The sequence below is a fragment of the Mustela nigripes genome, chromosome 17 (genome assembly GCF_022355385.1).
Source record: "Mustela nigripes isolate SB6536 chromosome 17, MUSNIG.SB6536, whole genome shotgun sequence".
NCBI lineage: Eukaryota > Metazoa > Chordata > Mammalia > Carnivora > Mustelidae > Mustela > Mustela nigripes.
The window spans coordinates 3403978-3426130 of NC_081573.1; the positions used below are offsets into that span (position 1 = coordinate 3403978).

General features: G+C 51.4%; 1 protein-coding gene across 1 annotated transcript in view; it reads right to left on the bottom strand.

Moving 5' to 3' along the window:
* Window positions 1-256: 256 nt before the first annotated feature.
* The window catches only part of PPP2R1A (protein phosphatase 2 scaffold subunit Aalpha), a 40642-nt gene continuing 18745 nt past the window's right edge, over window positions 257-22153 (bottom strand). Inside the window, exons 3-15 of the mRNA XM_059382656.1 lie at window positions 20778-20878; window positions 16295-16527; window positions 15218-15365; window positions 14949-15104; window positions 12731-12845; window positions 12552-12622; window positions 11961-12095; window positions 5839-6012; window positions 5547-5607; window positions 4757-4911; window positions 3639-3781; window positions 903-994; window positions 257-748 (exon numbers count right to left, since the gene is read on the bottom strand). Of these exons, the coding sequence (XP_059238639.1) occupies window positions 732-748; window positions 903-994; window positions 3639-3781; window positions 4757-4911; window positions 5547-5607; window positions 5839-6012; window positions 11961-12095; window positions 12552-12622; window positions 12731-12845; window positions 14949-15104; window positions 15218-15365; window positions 16295-16527; window positions 20778-20878 (1601 nt within the window). The 3' untranslated portion in view covers window positions 257-731. The remainder of the gene's footprint in view (window positions 749-902; window positions 995-3638; window positions 3782-4756; window positions 4912-5546; window positions 5608-5838; window positions 6013-11960; window positions 12096-12551; window positions 12623-12730; window positions 12846-14948; window positions 15105-15217; window positions 15366-16294; window positions 16528-20777; window positions 20879-22153) is intronic.

The window sequence follows — 22153 nt, forward strand, 5'->3', positions numbered from 1 at the left end:
ACAGAGTCAGAGAAACCAGGTAACCTACTCAAGGTCACACAGCCTTTAACTAACAGAACGAGGATCTGGATCCTGGCAGTCTCGCTCCAAGGCACCTGCCCTGAACCACCACACACTCGACTGATGTCTGTGAAACTAAGCTGCACCAAAGGACTCTCCTGGCCAGAAACTGCATGGACCCGCTATCCTGGAGGCCAGCTACACTCCTGGTATGGCACCCCTCCTCCACGCTATTGACTAAAACCAGAGGACCAGCTATTTCTAGACCTTTATTTCTCTGTGAAAAGGGAAAATAGGAATAAAATAAAAACGGCACAGTTGACACACACACACAAAAAAAAACCACTGAGGGAGAGGGGAAGAGGAGGGAGGAAGGGAGAAAGGAGGTGGAGAAGTAGATGGGGGAGGGGGTCCCCATTACAGCAGCAGGAACCAGTGACCTGGGATGCTCACATCTCTCCCCTGCAGACAAAAGTGGCCCCTTCCTCCCAGGGTCACTGCCCTGTTCCACCTTGTGCTCCCCCAAGCCTCTTGGGAGATGGATTCCCAGGTGAGAAGTCGGATTCCCAGGCTGGGGAGAGGAGGAACCGTGCTGAGGGAAGGGGCCTGGGGTTAGACCATGCACAGGGAGTGACAGCCAAAGTCCCCCCACTGTCTCCCTGAGGGAGGGATCTGGGTGGGGGAGGAGGGTGGGTGGACACCAGAGGCCGGCGTTGGCTCCTCTTCCAGCATCAGGCGAGAGACAGAACTGGGGGAACAGGAACAGGCGGGAGTCAGAACCACAGCTAGCCCTCTGCCCACAAGTGCTCCTGCATATCCCCCTCCCAGGAGCTGCTGTTCTCAGGCCTAGGCCGATCCTTGCAGACCACCCTCCCAGTGGGGTCTCCGAGTTCATGCCTTACCAGTCAGAGCTTCCTGGGCAAAGTATTTGACATCCACGTCCTGGTCCTGGGTCAGCTTCTCTAGGATGGGCTTGACTTCGCTCTGCAGTGTGCTGGAAGGAGAAAGGGAAGGCAAAGAAAGGGATGAGCCAAGCTGGGAGGTGCATGCGAGGCAGGCAGGGGGCTCCTGGGCAAGAAGGGGTCCACATACACAGATGGCGTGTGAGCCCAGACATGAAGTTAATTTGCAGGCTGGAAACAGAATAGAATAGATAAAGGGAGGTCAGCCAGTATGGGAGAATGGGGTACAGCATAACAGAATCCAAAAGTCTCTGAGGCTCAGCAAACAGATGTCTTTACTTATTGTATTTCCTGAGGCCTACTCTGCATTGGGTATGAGTAGAGTGGCAAACCCAACACCTGATTCTTGCTCATGGAGAGCTTGGGCTAGGAGAAAGACACAGACCAAACTGACCCTAAGTGACAGAGAAGTCTCAAGGGCCAAAGGAGAAGTGCTTGGCCTGAAGGGAGCCAAGGGGGTTATCTGCTCTCAAGTAAGGAGCCCTAGGAAATCTACCCACACTGAAAGTCGGCTGTTGGGGGAAATGAAGACATGTCCCCTTCCAGTTAACAATCTGTTCCTCCACTCCACAAAACTACCATTCTTAACTTTTACCATTTAGATCTGTTATGCCTGTTTCTGAGCTTGATATAAATGGAATCACAGACCCTGCTTTCCTGGGTCTGGCTTCGCACCGGACACGAGGTTGGTGAGAATCATCTGTGTTGTGAAGCAGAGCAAGTCTTCATCACTGAACAGTCTTCCACTGCAGGAACAAACCCGTGTGTCCACTGCACCGTGGACAGGCACTTGGGCTGTCTCTAGCTCACGGCTAGTATGAAGAAAGCTACCACAACCGTACTGGAAATAATTTTGCTAGAAATAAGCACTCACTTCCCCTGGATATACGCCCAGGAATGGACATGCTGTGCCGGCTCACAGCACACATACCCTTAGCTTCTCTAGATTCTACCAGTTTTCAGAGTGACGGCACCCATTTCCCACCTGGAGCTCCACCTGTGTATGAGAACTCCAGACATTCTACCAGCACCAAATGACCCTGAGTTTTTTAAGGTTAGCCATTCTGGGGGTATCCTTTTCTCTTTTAAACATTTATTTGAGACAGAGAGAGCGAGGGAGAGTGCAAGTGGGGGGGGGTGGTGGCAGGGAGAGAGAAGCAGTCTCCCTGCTGAGGCTCTCAATCCCAAGACCCCAGGATCACGACCTGAGCACAAAGCAGACGCTTAACCAACTGAGCCACCCAGGTACCCAATGGGGTATCTTTTCATTTACAACGTCCCAATGGCTGATGACGCCGAGCATCGTGCCACATGCTTACTGGCTACAGGAGATCTTCTTTTGCAAGTGCCTGTTACAGCTGGATTCTGCCCATCTCTTTTTTTGGGCATTTGTCTTACTGATCGGTGGGAAAGTACTCTGGATGAGTCAGTCCTTGGTCAGAAATACAGATTACAAATACGTCCTCCCCACCAGTGTCTCACCATTTTACTCTCATAATGTTCACTCAAGGTGAACTCATCAGCCTTTCCCCTGGGGAGCTATTTAACAGATCTGAGCAATTAAACAAATCTTTGCAAGTCTTAAGAGTTTGTCCTGTTTTCTTCCAGAATCTTTTTTTATTTTTCTATTCTGGCTGTTATCTCTAATTCACTTGGACAGAGAAGTGAGTGGTTCCCAATCACACCCCACCAGCACACCTAACTGACCCAGCTGTCTATGAAAATACCTGCATTTCCCCCCAGAGCTGCAGGAGCACCTAGTGCCCTTACTGTTATGTACACACGGGTCTGTTTCTGTGTCCTTGACTCTGTTTTATTGGGCTATATTACTGTGCCAACACCTTACTTTTTAATTACTGTGGTGTCATTAAGTCTTGGTATCTGGTAGAAGTCTTCCAACTTTTTTCTTTCTTAGGACCACATTTCCTACTCCAGATCTTTTCATTTCCGTCTTCATTTTGGAGTTAAGCGGTCAATTTTTCAATAAGGAATCTGCTAAGACTGAGATTAGACTGAATCCATACTTAAATTTGGGGAACATCCCACCCATAAATGTTAAGTAGATCTTTAATTTCTCAAAACAATGTTTCATAGTTTTCACTAAAGATGGTATACATCTTTCATTAAATTTATTCCTCAGTATTTGACAATTTTGGTGCAGTAATAAATTATGTACACACATATACAAAAATAATTAATTTCTATTTCTTAATTTTATTTTCTTTCTTTTTTGAAAGATTTTATTTATTTGACATGGAGAGAGACAGTGAGAGAGGGAACACAAGCAGGGTGAGTGTCAGAGGGAGAAGCAGGCTCCCCACTGAGCAGGGAGCCCAATGTGGGGCTTGTTCCCAGGACCCTGGGATCATGACCTGAGCTGAAGGCAGACAACTGAGCCATCCAGGCGCTCCTGCTAATTTCATTTTCTAACGTATTGCTACCAGTACACAGAACTGCCCCCACTCTCCCCTCCTACTATGAGACAGGCCTTGAGAATTCTCATTCCACATTTGAAGAAACTAAGACTTTGGGAAGGTGAAGAGATAGGCCAAGCTCACACAGCAAGCCAAGAGCCACACTCGGTCTCAAACCCTAGACTCCCAACTTCAAAGGTCAAATATTAAGATGCCTAGAATCAGCCCTACCAGTGTGTGTGAAGAAGGATCCAAGCCTCACCTGTTGTCCAAGATAGGCCCTATCTTCTGTAGGGACTTGGCCACGTTGAAGCGGACATTGGCGACAGGGTCCCCAGCCATACGCAGGACTGTAGGCAGCATGTGCTTGGTGGTGATGTCCTGCCCACAGACCTCAGACAGCACCTGGGGGTGGTGTGTGACAGAGGGGTGATTATACAAAGTTCATGGCTAACTCTCACTTCCCCCTTCCTCTGACCAGGCCTCCTCAGAGATGACTAGGCCTGAAGGTGACACTGAGCAATATGTAGAAGTCTAAGCCCAGGGTGAAGTGACCACCCCAGGGCCAGCTGATTCTCCTGAACGACCATCTCCAACGCCCTCCTAATGCCCTAATACCACTATCTCCCTGTCCTAGAAACCCCCAGCCCAGACTGTCCTGGTCCCATTTCCCCATCCTCAGAATTCTCTTTAACTTCTGGGGATGCGCTTGAATCCCAACCCTTGGGATGCCTTTCTTAGAGTGATGGTCTCCAGGGGGCAGTATGGGAAGACATCATCAGAGCACTCAGTTCTATTTATGTTTTTAAATTCTATCTTTTACTTTCTAGTTCCGTGTATGGTTTACTTAAATGAACAGAAAGGAGTCCTTGCTCCATATAAGATAACTGCTCTAAGCCCTTTGCCTGGATGGCCAGATTACTCTTCGCAACCTCCTGAGTAAGGTACTGTGGTTACCAGCATGAGTGCTCTACTGGTTAAGACAACTAAAGCACTGAACAGTTAGGAAATGTCCTAAGGTCCCTGACTAATACACGTTAGAGCGAGAATTAAAGAGAAAGTCTGACTCTAGAGCCTGCACACAAAACCAACTACCGCAAACAAATACACACATACACTTTCTGGAGGAAAGGGATGCTTGGAAAGGTCTGGCAGTCACTGTCCAGCAGGTCAAGCCTCCCTAGTCCTGGGGTTCCCACCCACCATGCAGGTCCCTACCCTGTGGCCGAGAGTTCCCCAGAGACTCCTCTCTCCCATGCTCAAACCTCACCATGTCCCCACTCCCAAGTCAGACGTCTTCCTCAGGACCCCCTCCCATCTCTCCTCTCCCAGGTACTCCCAGTTCCCTGCTCAGGCCAGCAGGCAGGCGGGGGTGCTCACATTGATGCAGAAGAGTGTTGTCATGCGGTGCAGGTAGTTGGGGTCCCCAGACATGGCTAAGACCTTGGGGATTATAGTGGCATGGGCCCACTCCTTCCCAAATTTCTCGACCAGCTTCTTCAGGTTGCTGGTGGCCGCCTCACGGATGGCATAGACTGCAAAAGAGGAGGGATTCAGGAGGTAGAGGGCTGAGCAGGCAGGGACTAGCAGTCACTCGCGGACCCAGGCACTAGGCTGCAGGTGAACCAAAGGGTTCACTAAGTGCTACAGGTAGGCTACTTTACCAAGGGCTCCAAGACACAGGTTTTTCGATTGGTCTTCTTTTATAGATGGGCATACTGCAGCTCCCAGAAGCGATTTGCCCAAGCAAATCATTCAGTAATTAATACTTGGAAGGGTACAATACAGACAAATGTTAACTTTAATTTTCACCTGTCGGTGAAAGCAGTGAGTAGTTCTCACAATGGCCCTAAAAGACTGAGAAGCCCTCTATCTCAGAAAGGAGAAAGGAATGTGCCTGAGCTTCCACAGCCAGGGGGCAGGATTCCAGCCCAGGTCATCTGCCCGGTGGCCCTCACCCCTCTCTCCACTGTACCAGGCCATCCCTAGGTGATCTGCTCTGGCCCCCTCCCATCCTGTACCTCTCCAGGATTCTAAAAAGCAGAGGAGTTGATCCACATAAGCAGCATCTGGCCTGGGAGAGTGACTCCACACCCCTCCCGACCCCGGCCAATGTCCATCTATCCTTCCTAGAGCACCAACATCCTCCCCCATCCCGCTGGAGACTCACCATGATCCACAAGCCAGGCCATGCACAAGGAGTTGAGCTTCTCATCAAAGAACTCCACCCCCTGCAGGAGAAAATAAGGTTAACCAGCAACACTCCAGGGAAACACCCACCCAAACACACCAGTATTTCGCAGCTTCACCTGGGGGACTCCTCTCCCTCTTTTCTCTTTTTTTCTTTTTTAGCTAAAGTCTACTCACCTTTACAGGCTCATGCCTCTTCCTCCTATTCCCCAGACAGCCTGACAGGCCCCAGTGACACTGTCAGAGCCCTGACCCCCGGCCACCGCACTCACCAGCTGTCCAGCCAGCAGGGGCATGTACTCAATGATGGCCAGCCGCACTCGCCACTTGGCATCTTCAGCCAGCTCCACAATGGCCGGCAGCAGGGACTGGGACAGCTGTCGGATGCCGATCACCTCATTCACGCAGTCCAGGTTGGAGATGATGTTCAGCCGCACCTCCGGGCACTGAGGAGAAGACAAGGGTCTGAGAAGATGCACCTGGCCCAAAACAGGGCTGAGACAGTCGCGCCGCATCAACTCTGCAGGAGCTACACTTCCGGAGGGCCTGCTACTGCCCTGGCCAGCTCCACCGGAGCAAGCAACATGGGTTATTACGGGAGGCAGCTCTTCGCATCTCCCCAGAGAGCACAGACATGTTCAGTCGTTTCGAAGGACCTGTGGGAATCACTGCAGAAACACGGCGCTCTGGAAAAAAGAGACGTGGTAACATTCCCACTCTGCTGCGTGCCAGCTGGGAGCCCATCCGCAAGGGATAGCACACCCCTGGCCATTCACCTGTGACAGGGAAGCACTCATCCAGCCTCTCGAGGGTCATTAAAGTGCCTGCTGGGGTCTGATCCCCAAGAGGCCTGATGTGTGGGAGCCCGTTAGCATCATGTCTGTGACTTCTCTTCTCCCTGTTAGTCTCTGAGCTCTTTAAGGAGCACATGTCACATCCTCATGTCCCCATGGGACAGTATCTGGCCCACAGCAGGTGCTCAGCACATTTCTTCTTCTTCTCCTTTTTAAAAATATTTTACTTATTTGGCAGAGAGAGACACAGCAAGGGAGGGAACACAAGCAGAGGGAGTGGGAGAGGGAGAAGCAGGCCTCCCGCTGAGCAGGGAGCCCGATGCAGGGCTTGATCCCAGGACCCTGGGATCATGATCTGAGCCAAAGGCAGATGCTTAACGCCTGCCTGAGCCACCCAGGTGCCCTGTCAACACATTTCTGCTGAAAGAATGCACAAAGGAATAAGGAAGTACTTCTGAGTCGCCAGCTGACTACCAGTATCATGAGCACTGACTTACTGTCATGTATACACATACATGTATGTTACTATACACGTATACACATGTATACACATATGTACCCCTACTTCCATAAAGCATGTGAACAACTTGTAAGAAAAGGCACATAAACATAATGAGTTCTTGTTAATCATAACAGAAGCCCTACTAGATCCTTGTCTTAAATGACATACTCGTAGATGGCAGACATCACAGGTAGTTCTAGCTTTAACCAAGTGAGAAACCAATCGCTGAACCAAGTAAACAAGTGTACTTTGCAATAAAGGGTTAACTCAGCAGGTCCAGGTTGCTCAAATTAGACACATTCCAAACAAGGGTTGGGCTTTTCCAGCTTCTAGGAGATCTCTAAGCCCCTGGTATATCCTGTCTGATGACAGTACCTTTGTGGTTACCTGGGAGACATGGGCTGTGCCAGACACTTCGCTAACAACCTGACGTGACTTAGTAAGAACCGTAAGAATCGAGCTATCAACCTGACCTCTGGAGGGCAGGCAGACAGTCTACCTGGCTAACTAACATGGCTCCAATCCATGGGTGTGTAACCAACCCCCCAGTAAAATCCCTGGAAACCAAGGCACAGCTGGCAATTCTCTGTGGGTGCTGTCACATGTCATCCATGGGACTGCCCGGAAGAGGACACCTGGAAGTTCACCCCGAGTCTCCCCTGTGTAACTCTCCCTCACTGACTTTAACCTGTCCTTTGACTGTGACCAACAGCAACCCCACGTATAACAGCTTTCCCGAGAGGGCTGTTCTAGCACATCACTGAACCTGAGCACAGAGGTGGGAACGCAGATGCAGAAAGCAGCGAAGAGAAAGGCAACTGCTGAGAGGACAAGAGGGGCTCGGCTGGCATCTCTCTAGCAAAATCCCCAGAGTCCCGATGACGAGAGCCTCTTTCCTTCAGCAAACACAGTAAGGCTTTCATTTAGGAACAGAAGACAGACAACTGCCTGCTGTAGTCCAATGGCTAAAGAAGAACTCTGAGAACCAATACCATTTCCCTCCCTACATAGTATCAATTTCTTTCCAGAGCCAAGGATACTGAGGGAGGGAGGAACTCTCCCAGTACTAACCATCCTGCTGGTTTCCTTTTCCTGTGACAGTTGCTTTAAATCTTACAGAGTGTATTTAAGCATTTGTGAAACATTGATTACATAAATTAAATCAACTCATGTAAATGACTGAACCTTAAGTCAACTTTTCTTTCTCTAAGAGACAGAGTTGGGGGGGTGTTGGTGGAGGAGGCAGGAGGAGGGAGAGAACCTTAAGCCGGCTCCACACTCTGCATGGAGCCTGATGTGGGGCTCAGGGCTTGATCTCACAACCCTGAGATCATGACCTAAGCCATTTTGACCTAAGCCAAAATCAAGAGTCAGATGCTTAACCAATCGAGCCACTTTTTTTTTTCTAAAACGAACAAAAAGTGTCCATCTGCACTCCTCCCAAGAAGGGGGGCAGGCCCCAGAACCCTTCGTTCTTTCTACCTTGTTTGGCCTGTTGCAAGGGGTCCCCTGTTAGACCATCAACCCCATTTGCCTAGCTGAAGCTCTGCATACAGTAGGCACTCACTCAGTGTTGGAGCAGGGTATCAACTCCTTCAAGGAGGGGCAGGGGGACCCCGCAGACATGGGGCGTGCAGTCCTCAGTCCCCACTCAGCCTGGCCCCGTACTCTGGCATCTTGGTGACTGACTGCCAGCAAGATGGGGGTCAGGCTGGGGAGACCCTCTCCTGGAGTGTTAGCCCCTAAATTCCTTTTTGAATCCAAGACGAGATGCAGACCGAAAAAAAACGAAAACCTTTAAACACTTTCCAAAAGTGATTCCTTAAACCATACAAACCCCCAGAGAGGCTGCCTTGGACTAGTGCATGGGAGCCCGGAAGCGGAACTGACCCTACGGGGCTCCACTGTCCGGCGTGGGCCAATGTGCCTCTCAACATTGCTTTTCTTAAAGGGACATTGTGCCCAATGTTTATAAAAGCCCAAACTGTCATAATGTTCAGAGTCTGTACCTATTCCTTCTTTTCCTAAGAAACATTTCTGGAGTGGGAACAGCCCCACCTGCCACCCTATCATGTGTAAGGAAGACAATCCAAGTCAACTCGGCGGGCCAAGATGCGGTCAGAGTCCAGGCTGGCAAGTGTGAGGAGAGAGCCTTGCCTTATCGCTCACTTGGTATGAAGGCATCTGCAACACCCAATATAAACAGGGAAATTTCTTTTTTGAATAAACTGAAAATTAACCGGATTGAGGTCTCATTTGAATAAAAAACATATGAAACGCACATAAAACCACTGCAATGGGTTTTTTGGACTGTGTGAAGACCCACATGCTGTGTCTGGCCTGTTTTCAAATACGATGAAGAATTAAGGGAGTCAGCATCTGTCCAGGGCTGTGAGTGGAAATGTCCTGACGGTGAAGGAGCTTCTTTCCCTCCCCTAAAGGTTAGCCAGACAGAATCCTCAAGGTGGAAACTACTACACGTACTCACATGGGAGTCTCCTCTCTGGAGACAGGAAGAAACGGGCACCCAACAAAGCACCACCTGACTGAGTATGGGCTCTGCAGCCGCCCAGGAGCCAAACCAAGCCTCCTGTGTCAACCAGCTTACCTCCCCCAGCTGCCAGGTTACTCCCTGGTACGGAGCATCAGAAAGCCCAGAGGAGGAACTCTGGACCACAGTCGAAGAGAAACCCTTGCTGGGGCATCTGAAAGGTCAGCCAGAGACCAAAGGAGGAGAAGCCTTTCTCAAGTGAGGGTTTTCCCACAAACCACTACTTATCCTCAGAAAGGGCAGAAAACTATTTCCTTTTTGAAACTATTCTGGTCCTAAAACAACAACAAAACATTGAAATGAGACAATAAACCAAGTGAGCAAGGGTGTAGTGAAGGGTTAACTCAGCAGGCCTAGACTGTCCGAAACCTTCGCTTTTCAAAGACAGGGTTAGAGCTCCTGTGAGGTCACCTCTGAGGCCCTGGTGCAAAGGGCACAGTGTCTTGAACACATGAGAAGAGAAAGCACAAGTCAGCACCTTACACCATGTAACTTCAGGCATACCCAGAAAAAGGCCTTTTTATTTGGGTAAGCGTATAAACCTTAATAAATAGAAAAAATGAAGTTTACAGATTTAAACCTGAAATCTCAAATACAAGCCAGATGACTAACTCACACCAAGAAAACTGTGATTTTTTTTTCTTTTTCTTTTTTTCTTTGCAAGAGAAGCTGTGCTGGGATAGACCACGGCTGTGGGAGTATGACTGCCACACAGCACTTGCTAACAGTGAAACCGGCGCCAAAACCGGCTCTGGCTCTGGCGCTGTTCTAGCACATGGGGGCATACCTTCACACTCGAGCTCAGTGTGGATCTCTCCTTGATGCCAGAAAGCAAAATGCTCCCCCAGATGCTGGTGATGGGTTAAAAGGACACAAAATCCAATTCGAGGGACTCTCACTAGCTAAGCTGTCCCCATTGTATTCACCTAAGCATGAGAAGTGAATACAAATGATAGCTACAAAAAGCATGCTTATTAAAGAAAACATGTGTGAAGCACCTTACTTGGGCTATAAAATTTAAGTCATTATAAAAATTATAAAATTTATTATTTATATATATAATGGTTTAAACTGTAACAACAACAAAACTGATACAAATAAATGACCAAAAGTAAGATTACTAAGCTTTTCTTTAAAAGGCACACTATCTTCAATATAAGAAACCATGGTCTGTAATTTTGGGGCTGAGAGATTATCCCCTCATAGTAGAATTTATTTATTTATAAAGATTTTATTTATTTATTTGACAGAGAGAGATCACAAGTAGGCAGAGGCAGGCAGAGAGAGAGAGGAGGAAGCAGGCTCCCTGCCAAGCAGAGAGCCTGATGCGGGACTCAATCCCAGGACCCTAAGATCATGACCTGAGCCAAAGGCAGAGGCTTAACCTACTGAGCCACGCAGACGCCCTCATAGCAAAATTTAAAAACATGACATTTGGGGGGCAGCGGCAGAGGACTCAAAGCTGATGTGATTTCCTAGCACTGGGTGTGTTAGGCGGGGCAGGGCGTGGGGAGAGCAGGGAGGCAGGGAGACTGAGGCCTTTGGCAGCATGGAAGTTACAGACCAGCAAACTGTCCCACCATCTGCCTGGTCGCCACCATGACATAAACCAGGAGCCTGCAAACCACCCCCACTGCACAAGGTCCTGTCTACATCTCTGCAGCCATACCTCTCCCACCAGTTTGGTCTCCCTGCACCTCTTCTGGCCTCTTTACTGCTTTCTTTCTTTGAAAGTACCCTCAGCATTTCTTTCTAACACCCAGATCTGTTCCAGGGCCTCTAGCTCCCCACTGTTCAAGTCCAGACTCCTTCCTTGGCTGTCACCCCATGACCCGTCCAGCCTTCACCCAGCACAGGTTCATCTTCTGTACTCCAGGCCAACTGAACAGCAAGGAATGGTCACATGACTGGCACCAGCCAATAGGGTGTGTGGGGTGGGAACAGGGTGATGGGTGCTCTCTTTTGCATCTTGCCCTTCTGAGGACCACACCTCCTGCTGTCTAATACCTTCTGCCTCCATGCTGGCTGGGGGTGGTGAAAATCAGAACAGCTGTCTCAGACTCAGAGAGCGCAGAGGTCAGCAGGGCTAACCCTCAGTGTAGGCCCACCTAGCTCTGAACCTCTGTGAGAAAAATACTTACATCAGCCACTATACTTTGGGGTCTACATTACAGCATCTCTGCCTAAATCCTAAAAGACACAAACATATCACAGCATCTGTGTGATCATGGAATCATGGAACTGGCCATCTGTCTCTCTCCACTGTCAGTCAGTCTATGAATGTCTCGGAGGAAGTGCAACCGTCTTAGGGTGTTTGGCATCCCTAACACCCAGAAAAAGCAGCAGCAGAGAGCAAGGGCATGCATAATCATTGTCTAATAAGTGAATGAGTGAATGCACAGGCCATGGTGCCCACCAGTATTCAACTCATTTGGGGCCTGCGCTGTCTGTTCAGATTCTAGGAGACTCCTGGCCAATCTGGGAAAGAGGCTGACCCAACCCGTCACTTCTGGCCACCCAGAGCTCAGAGCCTTCACACACTCTTACCTCATCCTTCAGCTGAGCCAGGAAGAGGGGCAAGAGGTGCTCAATGGTGTTGTCTTTGCCCAGGATCGGGGAGAGGCCCATGATGACTGAAGCCAGGGCCGATTTAACGTGTTGGTTGGCATCTGACACCAGCTCCTGGGAGGGAGAAGGAAGGGGGAGCCACAGGGTCAGGATGAGCCCTACAGCAGCAAGTAACCAGGCAGACACCCGCCCACCTCCTACAAGGCCTGAACCCTGGCCTGCTTTTGCCCTTCTCCCTCACGGAGCAGTGATGGTTTAGGGTACAAAGGTACAAGGCAGCTCCTTACCTGTCCCACCTGCTTTGAGCTCCATGAGCCCTGCTCCAGGAAGCCTCCCACCCTTAGGCCAAAGCTTTTGGAACTTTTGAGGGGAAGTACTCCCACCCCAAGCTCAGGCCCAAACCTCAGATTCTGCCTGCCCTCAAGGACCCCACCTGCTTCCCAATCCAAGACTGCCAGGTCCTAGAAGACTGGGGACTGTCTGCCTCTGAATGTCTATAAAGCCCAATGTCCACCCCTCCTCTTCAGCAGGCCAAGATCTGCCCTATTCCTCCCACCAAACTCCTGTTACCTTGATGCAGGGTAAGATCTGGGTCATGATCACATTCTCCCGACAGTCAGCAGAGAGATTTTCACAGAATTCTGTGGGAGGGAGAAAGGAGAGAGAGGAAAGTGAGACCTGTTGTCCTGATTCTGCGTCAGGCCCTCGGATGCCCTCCCGTTTGCTGTGTTCTGGTCGCCAGCACCAACCTTTGACCTTGTGGGAGGCTGCGGCCCTCACCTCGGCCTCACAATCTTTCATCAGGTTCTGGAAGGCGGGCACCAGGTCTGTCTTGGTGATCTCAGGCCCCACTGCTTTCTGGAGCTGCAGACAGAAAGCAGGGCGAGTGAGAGGGCTGGGCACTACTCTCTCTGGGTGAATGAGAGCAGAATCACAGTTAAAGGCACCAGAACTGGGGTTAAGAAGAACGTGGCCCTTGGGATCACTACTGAGATCTACTCCCAGCACCACAGGGTTAGCCCAGGCAAGTCTCCAAACCTCTCTGAGCCTGGTTCCTCAAAAGCAAAATGACGGCCACGAGAGTACCTACTGCACCGTGCTGTCCTCTGCGTTAACGGCAGTAACAGGTCTCCTTACTGTTCAGGCTACTTGGAGGGATTTTCTGTTATCTGATCCGAAAACATTCTAGTGATATGGCTCCTCCTTTCTCATTTATAGTCTTCTGTATTTTCCAAATTGGTTACCCGACCCCGAATTACTCTCGTAATGAAATTAAACACATCATGACTGAGGGGGAAGGCGGCATGCCAGGGAAGGCTCCTGAAGACCTAGCAGGGAGTAGGATAGCTCATGACTAAGAAGGCAACAAACAAAAACTCTGAAGGGCCCAATGCTGCCCCTTAGACAGACCACAGAGTATCTCCCGGGCACGGAGCAGCTTGAATCTAAAATCCCTGCCTTCACTGAGCTTTTATCTAAAACCCAGCGTGATCCAGTCCACGCTGTCCAGAGGCCAAGGACGGAAGCACCGTCTTTAACCATGGTGCCGAGCCTCCGGGGAGCGGCCGCGCTGTGCTAACATTCTCACAGGGAACATGGACGGTCTGGGAAATGCTATCCCAAGGCTCCGAGTCCTTCCAGCAAACACCACGGAAATAAGCACACTCACAGGAACAGGGAGCCATGGGGTTGAAGAGCACCCAAGCCTCAAGCCCGGTGCCTCTCTCCAGCCCTCTCTCACATGGGGCCCCAAGGGCAAGTCTGGAATGTTCTTACTCGCACTGGCTCTGGACTCCCAGAGCTCCATGGACATGCTGTCCTTTTGCTGGAACACAGTCCTATCCCCACTCTCAGCTGCCCATCTTCTAGAACCAGTGGCAGCCCCACCTCCTCTTCTCAATGCCCCATGCAGGGCTGTCGGCTTTGGTGCTGACAGCTTCCCTCTCTCTCAACGGACCCTCCTGCTGTTCAGGCTGCCTGCTCCCTGGAGGCTGGGAATGTGCTGAATTCGCTGGATCCCCAGCACCCCTAAAAAGGCGGGTGTGCAACAAACACGATGGTAGCATAAGCAAACGTGGTCTCTGTGAGCAAGCACCGTCTAGGATCTTATCTTGTCCCTGTTCTGCCTGCCTGGTGGGTGTCATTCTGACCAGTTCTGAACTGTGCTACGGGCTGAACTACTGTGCCTCCAAAATTCCTTTGCTGCAGGCCCAACCCCTCAGTACCTCAGAAAGGGACTGCACTTGAAGACAGGGTTTTAAAAGAGGTCATTAAGGTGGCCCTCATCCAAAAAGACTGGAATCCTTTTGCGGGGGCAGGAGGGGATTAGGACACAGGCATGCACAGAGGGGAGACCATGTGAAGATAAGGGAAAAGACCAACTAGAAACCAAGAAAAGAAGCCTCAGAGGGGCGCCTGGGTGGCTTAGTCAGTTAAGTGGCAGACTCATGATCTCAGGATCCTGGGATCAAACCCTTCGGTGGACTCTCTGCTCAGTGCAGTCTACTTGTCCCTCTCCCTCTGTTCCTCCTCTCTCTCTCAACAAACAAGTAAGTAAGTAAAATCTTAAAAAAAATTAGAAGTCTTGGAATAACCTCCAGAACAGCGAGGGAATGAAGTACCCCCAGGCTGTGGCACTTTGTCATGGCAGTCCCAAAACTAATAAGGCTATGCCCTCCCTTTTGTGAAAGAGATAGTCTGATTAGGGCAAGAGCACACCCATACCAGCCTTCTCTGCTCTGGGACTCTCCACAGAACCTGAACTTGGCTTCAGAACCCTTCCTAACACAGCACCTCAGTTGCGACAGTTACTCAACCAGGGCTGCCACTATGAAGCGAGATGCAGCCAGATGATCGGAGAGCTTACTGCTCAAGCACCCAGTGATTTGTTGGATTTAACCAAAACCCCGATTTCTACGTGTGGCCCCTCTGAGGGCCTCAGCTCTGTGAGTTATCAACAGCCCCCACCTCTGTGAACTTGTCGGCCACCATGTATCGGACGCGCCAGGACTTGTCCTCAGCAGCCTGGCGCAGGGTAGGCATCACCAGGGCCTCCAGATCCTCCTGGGGCAGTAGCTGGGCGATGTTCACACATGCCTCCACTGCCAACAGCCGCACCGAGTCCTGGGGAGACAATCAGAGCAGAGTGAGGGCAGCATGGGATTCCCTCTGAGACACAGGGTCTGCCAGGGGAAGGGGATGGAGGAGGGGCTTGGGGCTTGGGGAGCAGAGCCCACCTGCTCGTCAGAGGCCAGGTTGGAGAACATGGGGATGATCTCACTCTTGACATTGTCCAGCTCCAGCACCTTGGCGAACTCCCCCAGCTTGGAGGCTGCGGCCCGCCGCACCATGGGGGTGTCATCTGAGCACAGGTTCCGGAAGTACCTGGGGGTTGGAAGTGGGACTCAGGAGGAGGAAGGCCTAGCTAGGAGCCCACAGCAGCACGCAGAGGCAGAGAGGAGAAAGCACAGACTTTGCAGTCACGCAAGTTCTGGCTTTGCCTGAGTGACTCCGCACAAGCCATGAGCCCTCTGAGTCTTCCCAGGCCTATAAAATGGAGCTGAGAGTGATCGTTCCCACCGCACAGGGTCCTGATGAGGTTTAAATGAGATACGGTGTGTGAAAGAGCAGCCAGTCCACACATAGTGAGTCCTACTGAATGGCAGGTGCAGGATCTATCAGTCTGACCGAATCAAGTGGCTGAGCTAAGATGCTGCTTGGGGCCCCTCAAAGGTTTTACTTTTCAGGAGCATGGGGGACGCACGTGCGCACACAGACCTCTAAGCACACGTGGGCAGCTGAGCACCAGTGTTCCGTCATGTGCTTGAGCTCAGGGCCCGGGCTTGCTGCTCAACAGTCCCGGGAGCTGGTGAGTGAACAAAGTCCAGAGGGAAGGGAAGAAACGCATACTACTGGGAAATTTTAACCCAGTTAGAAGCACTTCCACTCACTGTTCCTGGAGAGGAGTCTGACATACAAGGAATTCTCTGGGGCAGCAAGCCCAAGGGCGGTGGTGGACAAACTGAGCCAGCGTATTTGTGAGGTTTCTGGCTGCGGCAGGCCCGAGATGGCACCACCCCTCACAGGCCAAGCACTTTTACGAGCCAGATCTGTTCTGAGCGCTATGTGTGCACTCACTCTTGTATATCCTCACAAAGCCCGATGGGAGGAAGGAGCGATCGTTTCTCCATTCCCTAAATGAGCAAGAGGTCATGTCTGGACCAGGCCTGGGACCTGAGAGGCTTGAGCGGGTGGGGAGGAGTGGGGGCTGAGCCTGAGAGAAGGGTCCAAGCAGAGGGGAGGCTGGGACTCACTGCCGAAGTTCTGCCTTGACGGCGCTGGACACGCGGGGGTAGCAGACAGAGAAGAGGCCACAAGCCGAGGTGCGGGAGGTGAACCAGTCGCCGCCCGCCAACCGCTTCACCAGTGGCACGAAGTGGGCCTCGAGGTCCGAGGGTGAGTGCTCGTGCGAGATGGCCCGCAAGGACTCCACCGCCTTATCCCGCACCACCGTCTCCTCCACTGTGGCCAGCGACTCCAGGGGTGGCTGAGGCACAGAGCACAAGGTCACTGCAGGTCACCTCCCCACTGCCCCAGCCTCGAGCCCCACCCCGTGCCCCTCATGACTCATCTCCTGAGAAACCTTCCTTGACCTCCCCATCCCCACCTTCACCCAGCAGACCTTCTTGCAGAGCCCAGAAAACCTCATATAGACACCCTTGAAGGAGCTCACAGTCCTATGTATCACTTTCTAGCAGAGCCACAGCTGTCACCGGCACCTCACAGCGCATGGAAAATCGTGGCTGTTGACTGGAACATCTATTCGGTGGGTGTCCTAAGCAGGGTCACTGTGTCACACAACTTGGGACTGGAGGGCAGGGGGAAGCGAGGAACAGGGAACAATGCTGATGCTATGAAGCAGGTCCTGTGACGGTCTTCATTTTACAGAAGAGGAAACTGAGGCAGACAGTCAAATAACTTGACCACGCTAGTGTTAGCTAGTGCTAGACAGGATCCAAACCAGGCCACCGGGTTCCCGAGCTTGCAAAAGGACATGGCTGTGCTGACAGGCGACTGCCCCAGGAGCTCACGGCACGTGACTGGCAAACCTGTGGCTTGGGACTTCGAGGCCTGAAGGGGTCGTGCTCCTTTAGGGACATCTAACTCGCTCATCACAATGTCCTCAGAGCCCAGCAGAGCATCTCAGACAGGGTGGAAACTCAGCAATTACTGACTGAATAAGGGGAGGCTAACGTGATTCTAGTCTGTTCAAATAAAGGTGTGGAGACCTGCAGTCCAAAGTCCAGTATGGCCTGACAGGTGTGGGAGGCAGGAAGAAACCACACATGGAAATGCCTCCAGGGCTCCAGCAGAATGGAGCAAGGAGCAAAGGTGGTGGGTGGGGACAATGGAAAGAGGCAGCAACTGTGGCAGGTAGCCTAGGAAAGGCAGCTGCTTCCTAACTCCATCAACTGCCACAAGAAAACAGAGCTGGTAGAAGCAATGTTTTCCAAAAGCAGCCAAAGGGGCCAGGTGTGCATCTCACTGAACACACGCCACACCATGGATGAACACTGAGGATATTATGCCGAGTGAAATAAGGCAGTCAGAAAAGGCCACATGTTGTAGGATTCCTTTATATGAGGATCCCAGAGTAACCAGATTCGTAGATGCAGAGAGCAGAATGGTGGGCCCCACGAGCCGAGGAGCATGGAGCATGGGCTCCGGGCAGTTATGGTTAATGGAGACAATTTCCGTCTGGGACAATGACAGCTGGTGGGGGTGGCTGCACCACAATGTGAACAGACTTAACGTTACAGAACTGTGGCATTAACTTAAAAATGGTTGTATATTTAATCACAATGAAAATAAAAAATCCCATTTGCAAAAGACTGACAATGATTCAAGAGGAAAATGTGACACTATGCCAGCCCAGGGGTTGCTCGTATGTGGCCTCTACCCTAAAGCCATGCCACCGCAGGGTTTCTGGTTCTGGACCGGCTCATGGAGTGTGGCTGAAGGTGGTGTCACTGGGCTACAACAGTGACCATTTTCCTCTTTGTTCCTGGTTTTCCTGCTTTCCACGCTGGGAGGTGGGAGAGAGGTACTCGATCAGTACTCGCCATTTACCTGTTCCACTTAGAGTAACCAGTCCTAACAAAGACCTGGGGACCAAGGCCACGTAGCACTTACGTCACGCCACAGTGCCTGCTGGGATCCTGCAGGTGCTGCTGCAGGGCCTCGCACAGTGATGTCTGTGATCCCCCAGGAGGCCTAGCTCAGCATAGAGCACAGAATCAGACCCTCCCGGGTGGGGCCTGGGAAGGTGCAGGTTTAGGAAGCTCCAAGGGATGCTTTCCCACAATGGAAAGCCATGCTGTGGGGCCTCTATAAGAAGGAGCGAGGGCTCCAGAGAACATGCAGGGGAGGGGAGACGTGCGAACTTCCAAAGGTCATTGTATTTTCAGGAGAGGCTCCAGAGTTTGCAGCACATTTCCAAAGGGATCCAGGACTCCAAAACGGTTAAGAGCTGCAGATACAGAACAGATCCTTGTGCAATCCTACAGGTCCCTGTGAAATTAATTCCAATTCATCTCTACAGAGAAGGAGGGCTGGGATTGGCTGTGACATGCCCCTAGGTTCCCAAGGCCCTTGGCTGGTACTCATGTCGGCGAAATGAACAAGCTGCCCAACAGCCATCTTCCACTTCTCTTTGTCAAAATCCAGATCCACTGCCACCTCCTCCTGGAAGCCTTCATTGACAGCTCCCCCTTTCCACCTGAAACAGGTTAGGTGCCTCCTCCAGGTTCTAATGTCCCCCAACTTCCCTCCTGTCCAGCTCCAATCAGCCAGTAGAGCCCCTGGCAGGGCAGGAGAGAAGAGTGGCAGTGGTTAAGAGGCAGGGGCCTGGGTTCGAATCCTGACTCTGTCTCTTCCCAGCTTAGGCAATTCACCTAATCCAGACCTCAAGCCTCAATCCTCATCTGTGAACTGGGGCTAGGGGACAAGACAGGTGACTGTGCAGAAGGCACCTGCAGGCACCAAGGAGCACCAGCATTCGGACCTGACTGGCTTCCGGGTTTCCAGCACTCCCTTACAGGGCCCTTAGAATGTGTCTGCCAGCTCATGTGACCATCATGAGTATCGGTCCCAGACAACATGTGACTTCCCCCCCAAATAAGTGTGGGATAACCCAAACCGGGTAAGGGAAGGATTCCAGGGTTCCTGTCCTGCTCCCCTACAAGTCTGAGTCCTACACCATCTGAGGGCCCTGGAACCCTTTGCTGAAGCTACAGCATCTGTGTTTTCTGCTCCCAAGTCCTCTGAGATGCTGCTGAAAACTACAAATTTGCTCGTCAGTAAAACTGAGAAATTCCAGGGCTTGCAGAAAGTTCCATGAAGCTCAAGGGACCCCTTTTTCAGGCTGGCCCCCAGACCTCATCATGTTCCTCATGTTAAGCAACCCTAATCTGGGGGCACCTGGGTGGCTCAGTGGGTTAAAGCCTCTGCCTTCAGCTCGGGTCAGATCCCAGGGTCCTGGGATCGAGCCCCACATCAGGCTCACTGCCCAGCGGGGAGCCTGCTTTCTCCTCTCTCTCCCTGCCTACCTCTCTGACTAGTTGCGATCTCTGTCTATCAAATAAATAAATAAAATCTTAAAAAAAAAAAAAAGCAACCCTAATCTGTGTAAATATAAGAAATTATCTCATTTGCATACCAATGTCTGCATGTACACACAACACAAATTATACACATACACACAGATGAAAGCTCACAGACCAAAATTTAATGACAATTATCCAATATCTTCAGAAATAACACTGCTTAAAAGAAAAGTTCCCGTATCTTTTCAAACCCCAAATCCCCCCAATTTTAAGAAGTGCCATGATTTTATACACCACTAAAAGAAGGCGGCTGCTAACAAAAATTGTTAAGACATCATTAAGCGCAAATGCCAAATATAAAACTGTGTCTTTAGAAAGCATGACACAGGGGCTCTGAAGAACAACAAAAACCAAGGGACTCAGGAACCCAAGGCTCCCCGTTCCTGGAAGGCAGGACAGGAGTCTTGCCCTGGTGACAACGGAGTCCTCTGTGCTCTTCTCACAAAGAGAAATTACTATTAGTATCTGACCCATTTCTGTGTCCCCAGCTGTCACCAAGCACATGGGTGCACAGGCAGGCACCTGGAATCACAGCTTTGCTATTTATTACCTGTGAGCCCTTGGCCAAGTCGCTTAACCTCTCTCAAGTGCGCTCAGTGGCTCATCTACAAAAGGGAAACGTCCCTACCCCAGAGGGTGGACATAACCTCACAACGTATGGCATAATGATCCTGGTGGCTAACACCTGATAGTCCTTACCATGTACCAAGTGCCATGCCAATGGCACTTAAATCAATTAAATCAATTAAAAAGATAGATCTTAATGACTCCCATTTTATAGATGAGGAAAGTATAACACAGAGGTTAAGTAACTCTTCCAAGTCACACAGCAAAAAAGTGACAGAACTCGGACTGCCTCCAAGCCCAAAGCCCTCTAAGGACAGGTCCAGGCAGGGCTTGAAACCAGTCAGGCAAGTGTTCAGCTAACAGGAAGGTATACAAATGCGTTTTGGGTATTGCTATATGAAATGCCACTACCAATCTGCTGGATTCAGGGAATGTCTGGGCTTGCCTGTTCCTTGAACGTGACCCCCCAGCTTCTCTTGCATTCTTCCTGCCCTGCTCCTAGCAGGGCCATGGGTCTGACCTGCCTGGAAAGGGGAAAGGGGATGCCCCCGCCCCCCAGACTCACCAGCAGGCAGTGCACGTACTCGGGGCCTCCCACCAGTGTGGTGAAGGTTCCCAGCTGTTCCGCCAGGGCCAAGAGCACCTCATCCTCATCGTAGATGGTATCTGTGGAACCAAGACAGACTCTGTTACAGTCCCACCCCAAGTCTGACCCCAGCCCCCGGGTGACCCAAGGTGGGAAGAAGCAGGCTCCATTTGGCTTCCTCTAACCACAGCCCTCAGGCTCCCCACCCCCACCCGGGCTGGTGCAGAGATCAGGGTGCAGGCCTGGGTCGGAGGACAGCACCAAAGCCCCTCTTCTGCCCTTCACTAGGTGAGGGACACTGGGGAAGTGAGACCAGTCTGCAAACCCATCTCTGAGCCTGGAGTTGGTGCTAATGTCCCTCTCAGGGGAGGGAGAGTGAGGAGCAAACCAGACCATGCATACGAGCACAGAGCCGGTCAACGGGGGCTCTTTGCTGTGGTCCAGCCTCTACCCTCAGCACCACCTTCTCTGCCAAGAACTCAACTTTCTCTTCAGCCCGAGAAGTTTTTCTCCATCCTTCAAGACTCAGTTCAGGTTTCCTGACCAGACCAGACCAGGGCAAGTCCCTTCTCTACGCTCCCCTCAACCCTAAGCTACCTTTACCACCATCCTTATCTTAGGTGCCCAGGACTGGCTCCTTTCTGTGCCCCCGTTTCTACCAGAAATGAGCACAGCAGGAGCTCAGTCCTGGTGCTGGAAGAACGGATGACTGGGGAAAGCCAGAGCTGCTGGGTCCTAATGCTCAAACCAAAGGCCCTTCTCAACACCTGACCAGTATGGCAGAAGACGCTTCCAGTAGGAACTGCTGACCTCTGTGGCAGAAGATACTAACATCCTGGCATCTGCACTGGCATTTCAACTCTGAGCTTACGTCAAGCCTATGGCAGCCCCGCCAGACACCTCCAGGCTCCCTTGCAGCTGGCACAACATGGGGCCTGCTCTGGCCAGCGGGGTTGAGAAGTGGTAGGTGCAGGCTCTGGGTCACTTTGCCACCATGCGCTCTGCTCATGAGGCTGTCCTCCCCCTCCTTACCCCGTGGGGGGGCTCTCTGCTCTACTGCTGGCTGGGTGTGAGGCCATTCACTTCACCTGAGTCTGTTTTCTCACCCCACATCCTGAGAGAGCTGTGTGAGCCCAAAGTGAAGTGATGTTTTCTGTGAGGAGCTCAGTGTGGGGCCTGGCCCAAGTCAGTGCTTCAGAGAACGCAGGCCAGTGTGGCTCCGGGCCTACCAGGCCTTTGGGTCCTTCCCAGCCTGTTTCCCTGGCCTTCTCTATACACCCTATCCATTTTCTCAAGCTCCCAGAGACCTCAGCGTGTGGATGGCCTCACTTGTATTCAACTCAGCCCTCAGTCCA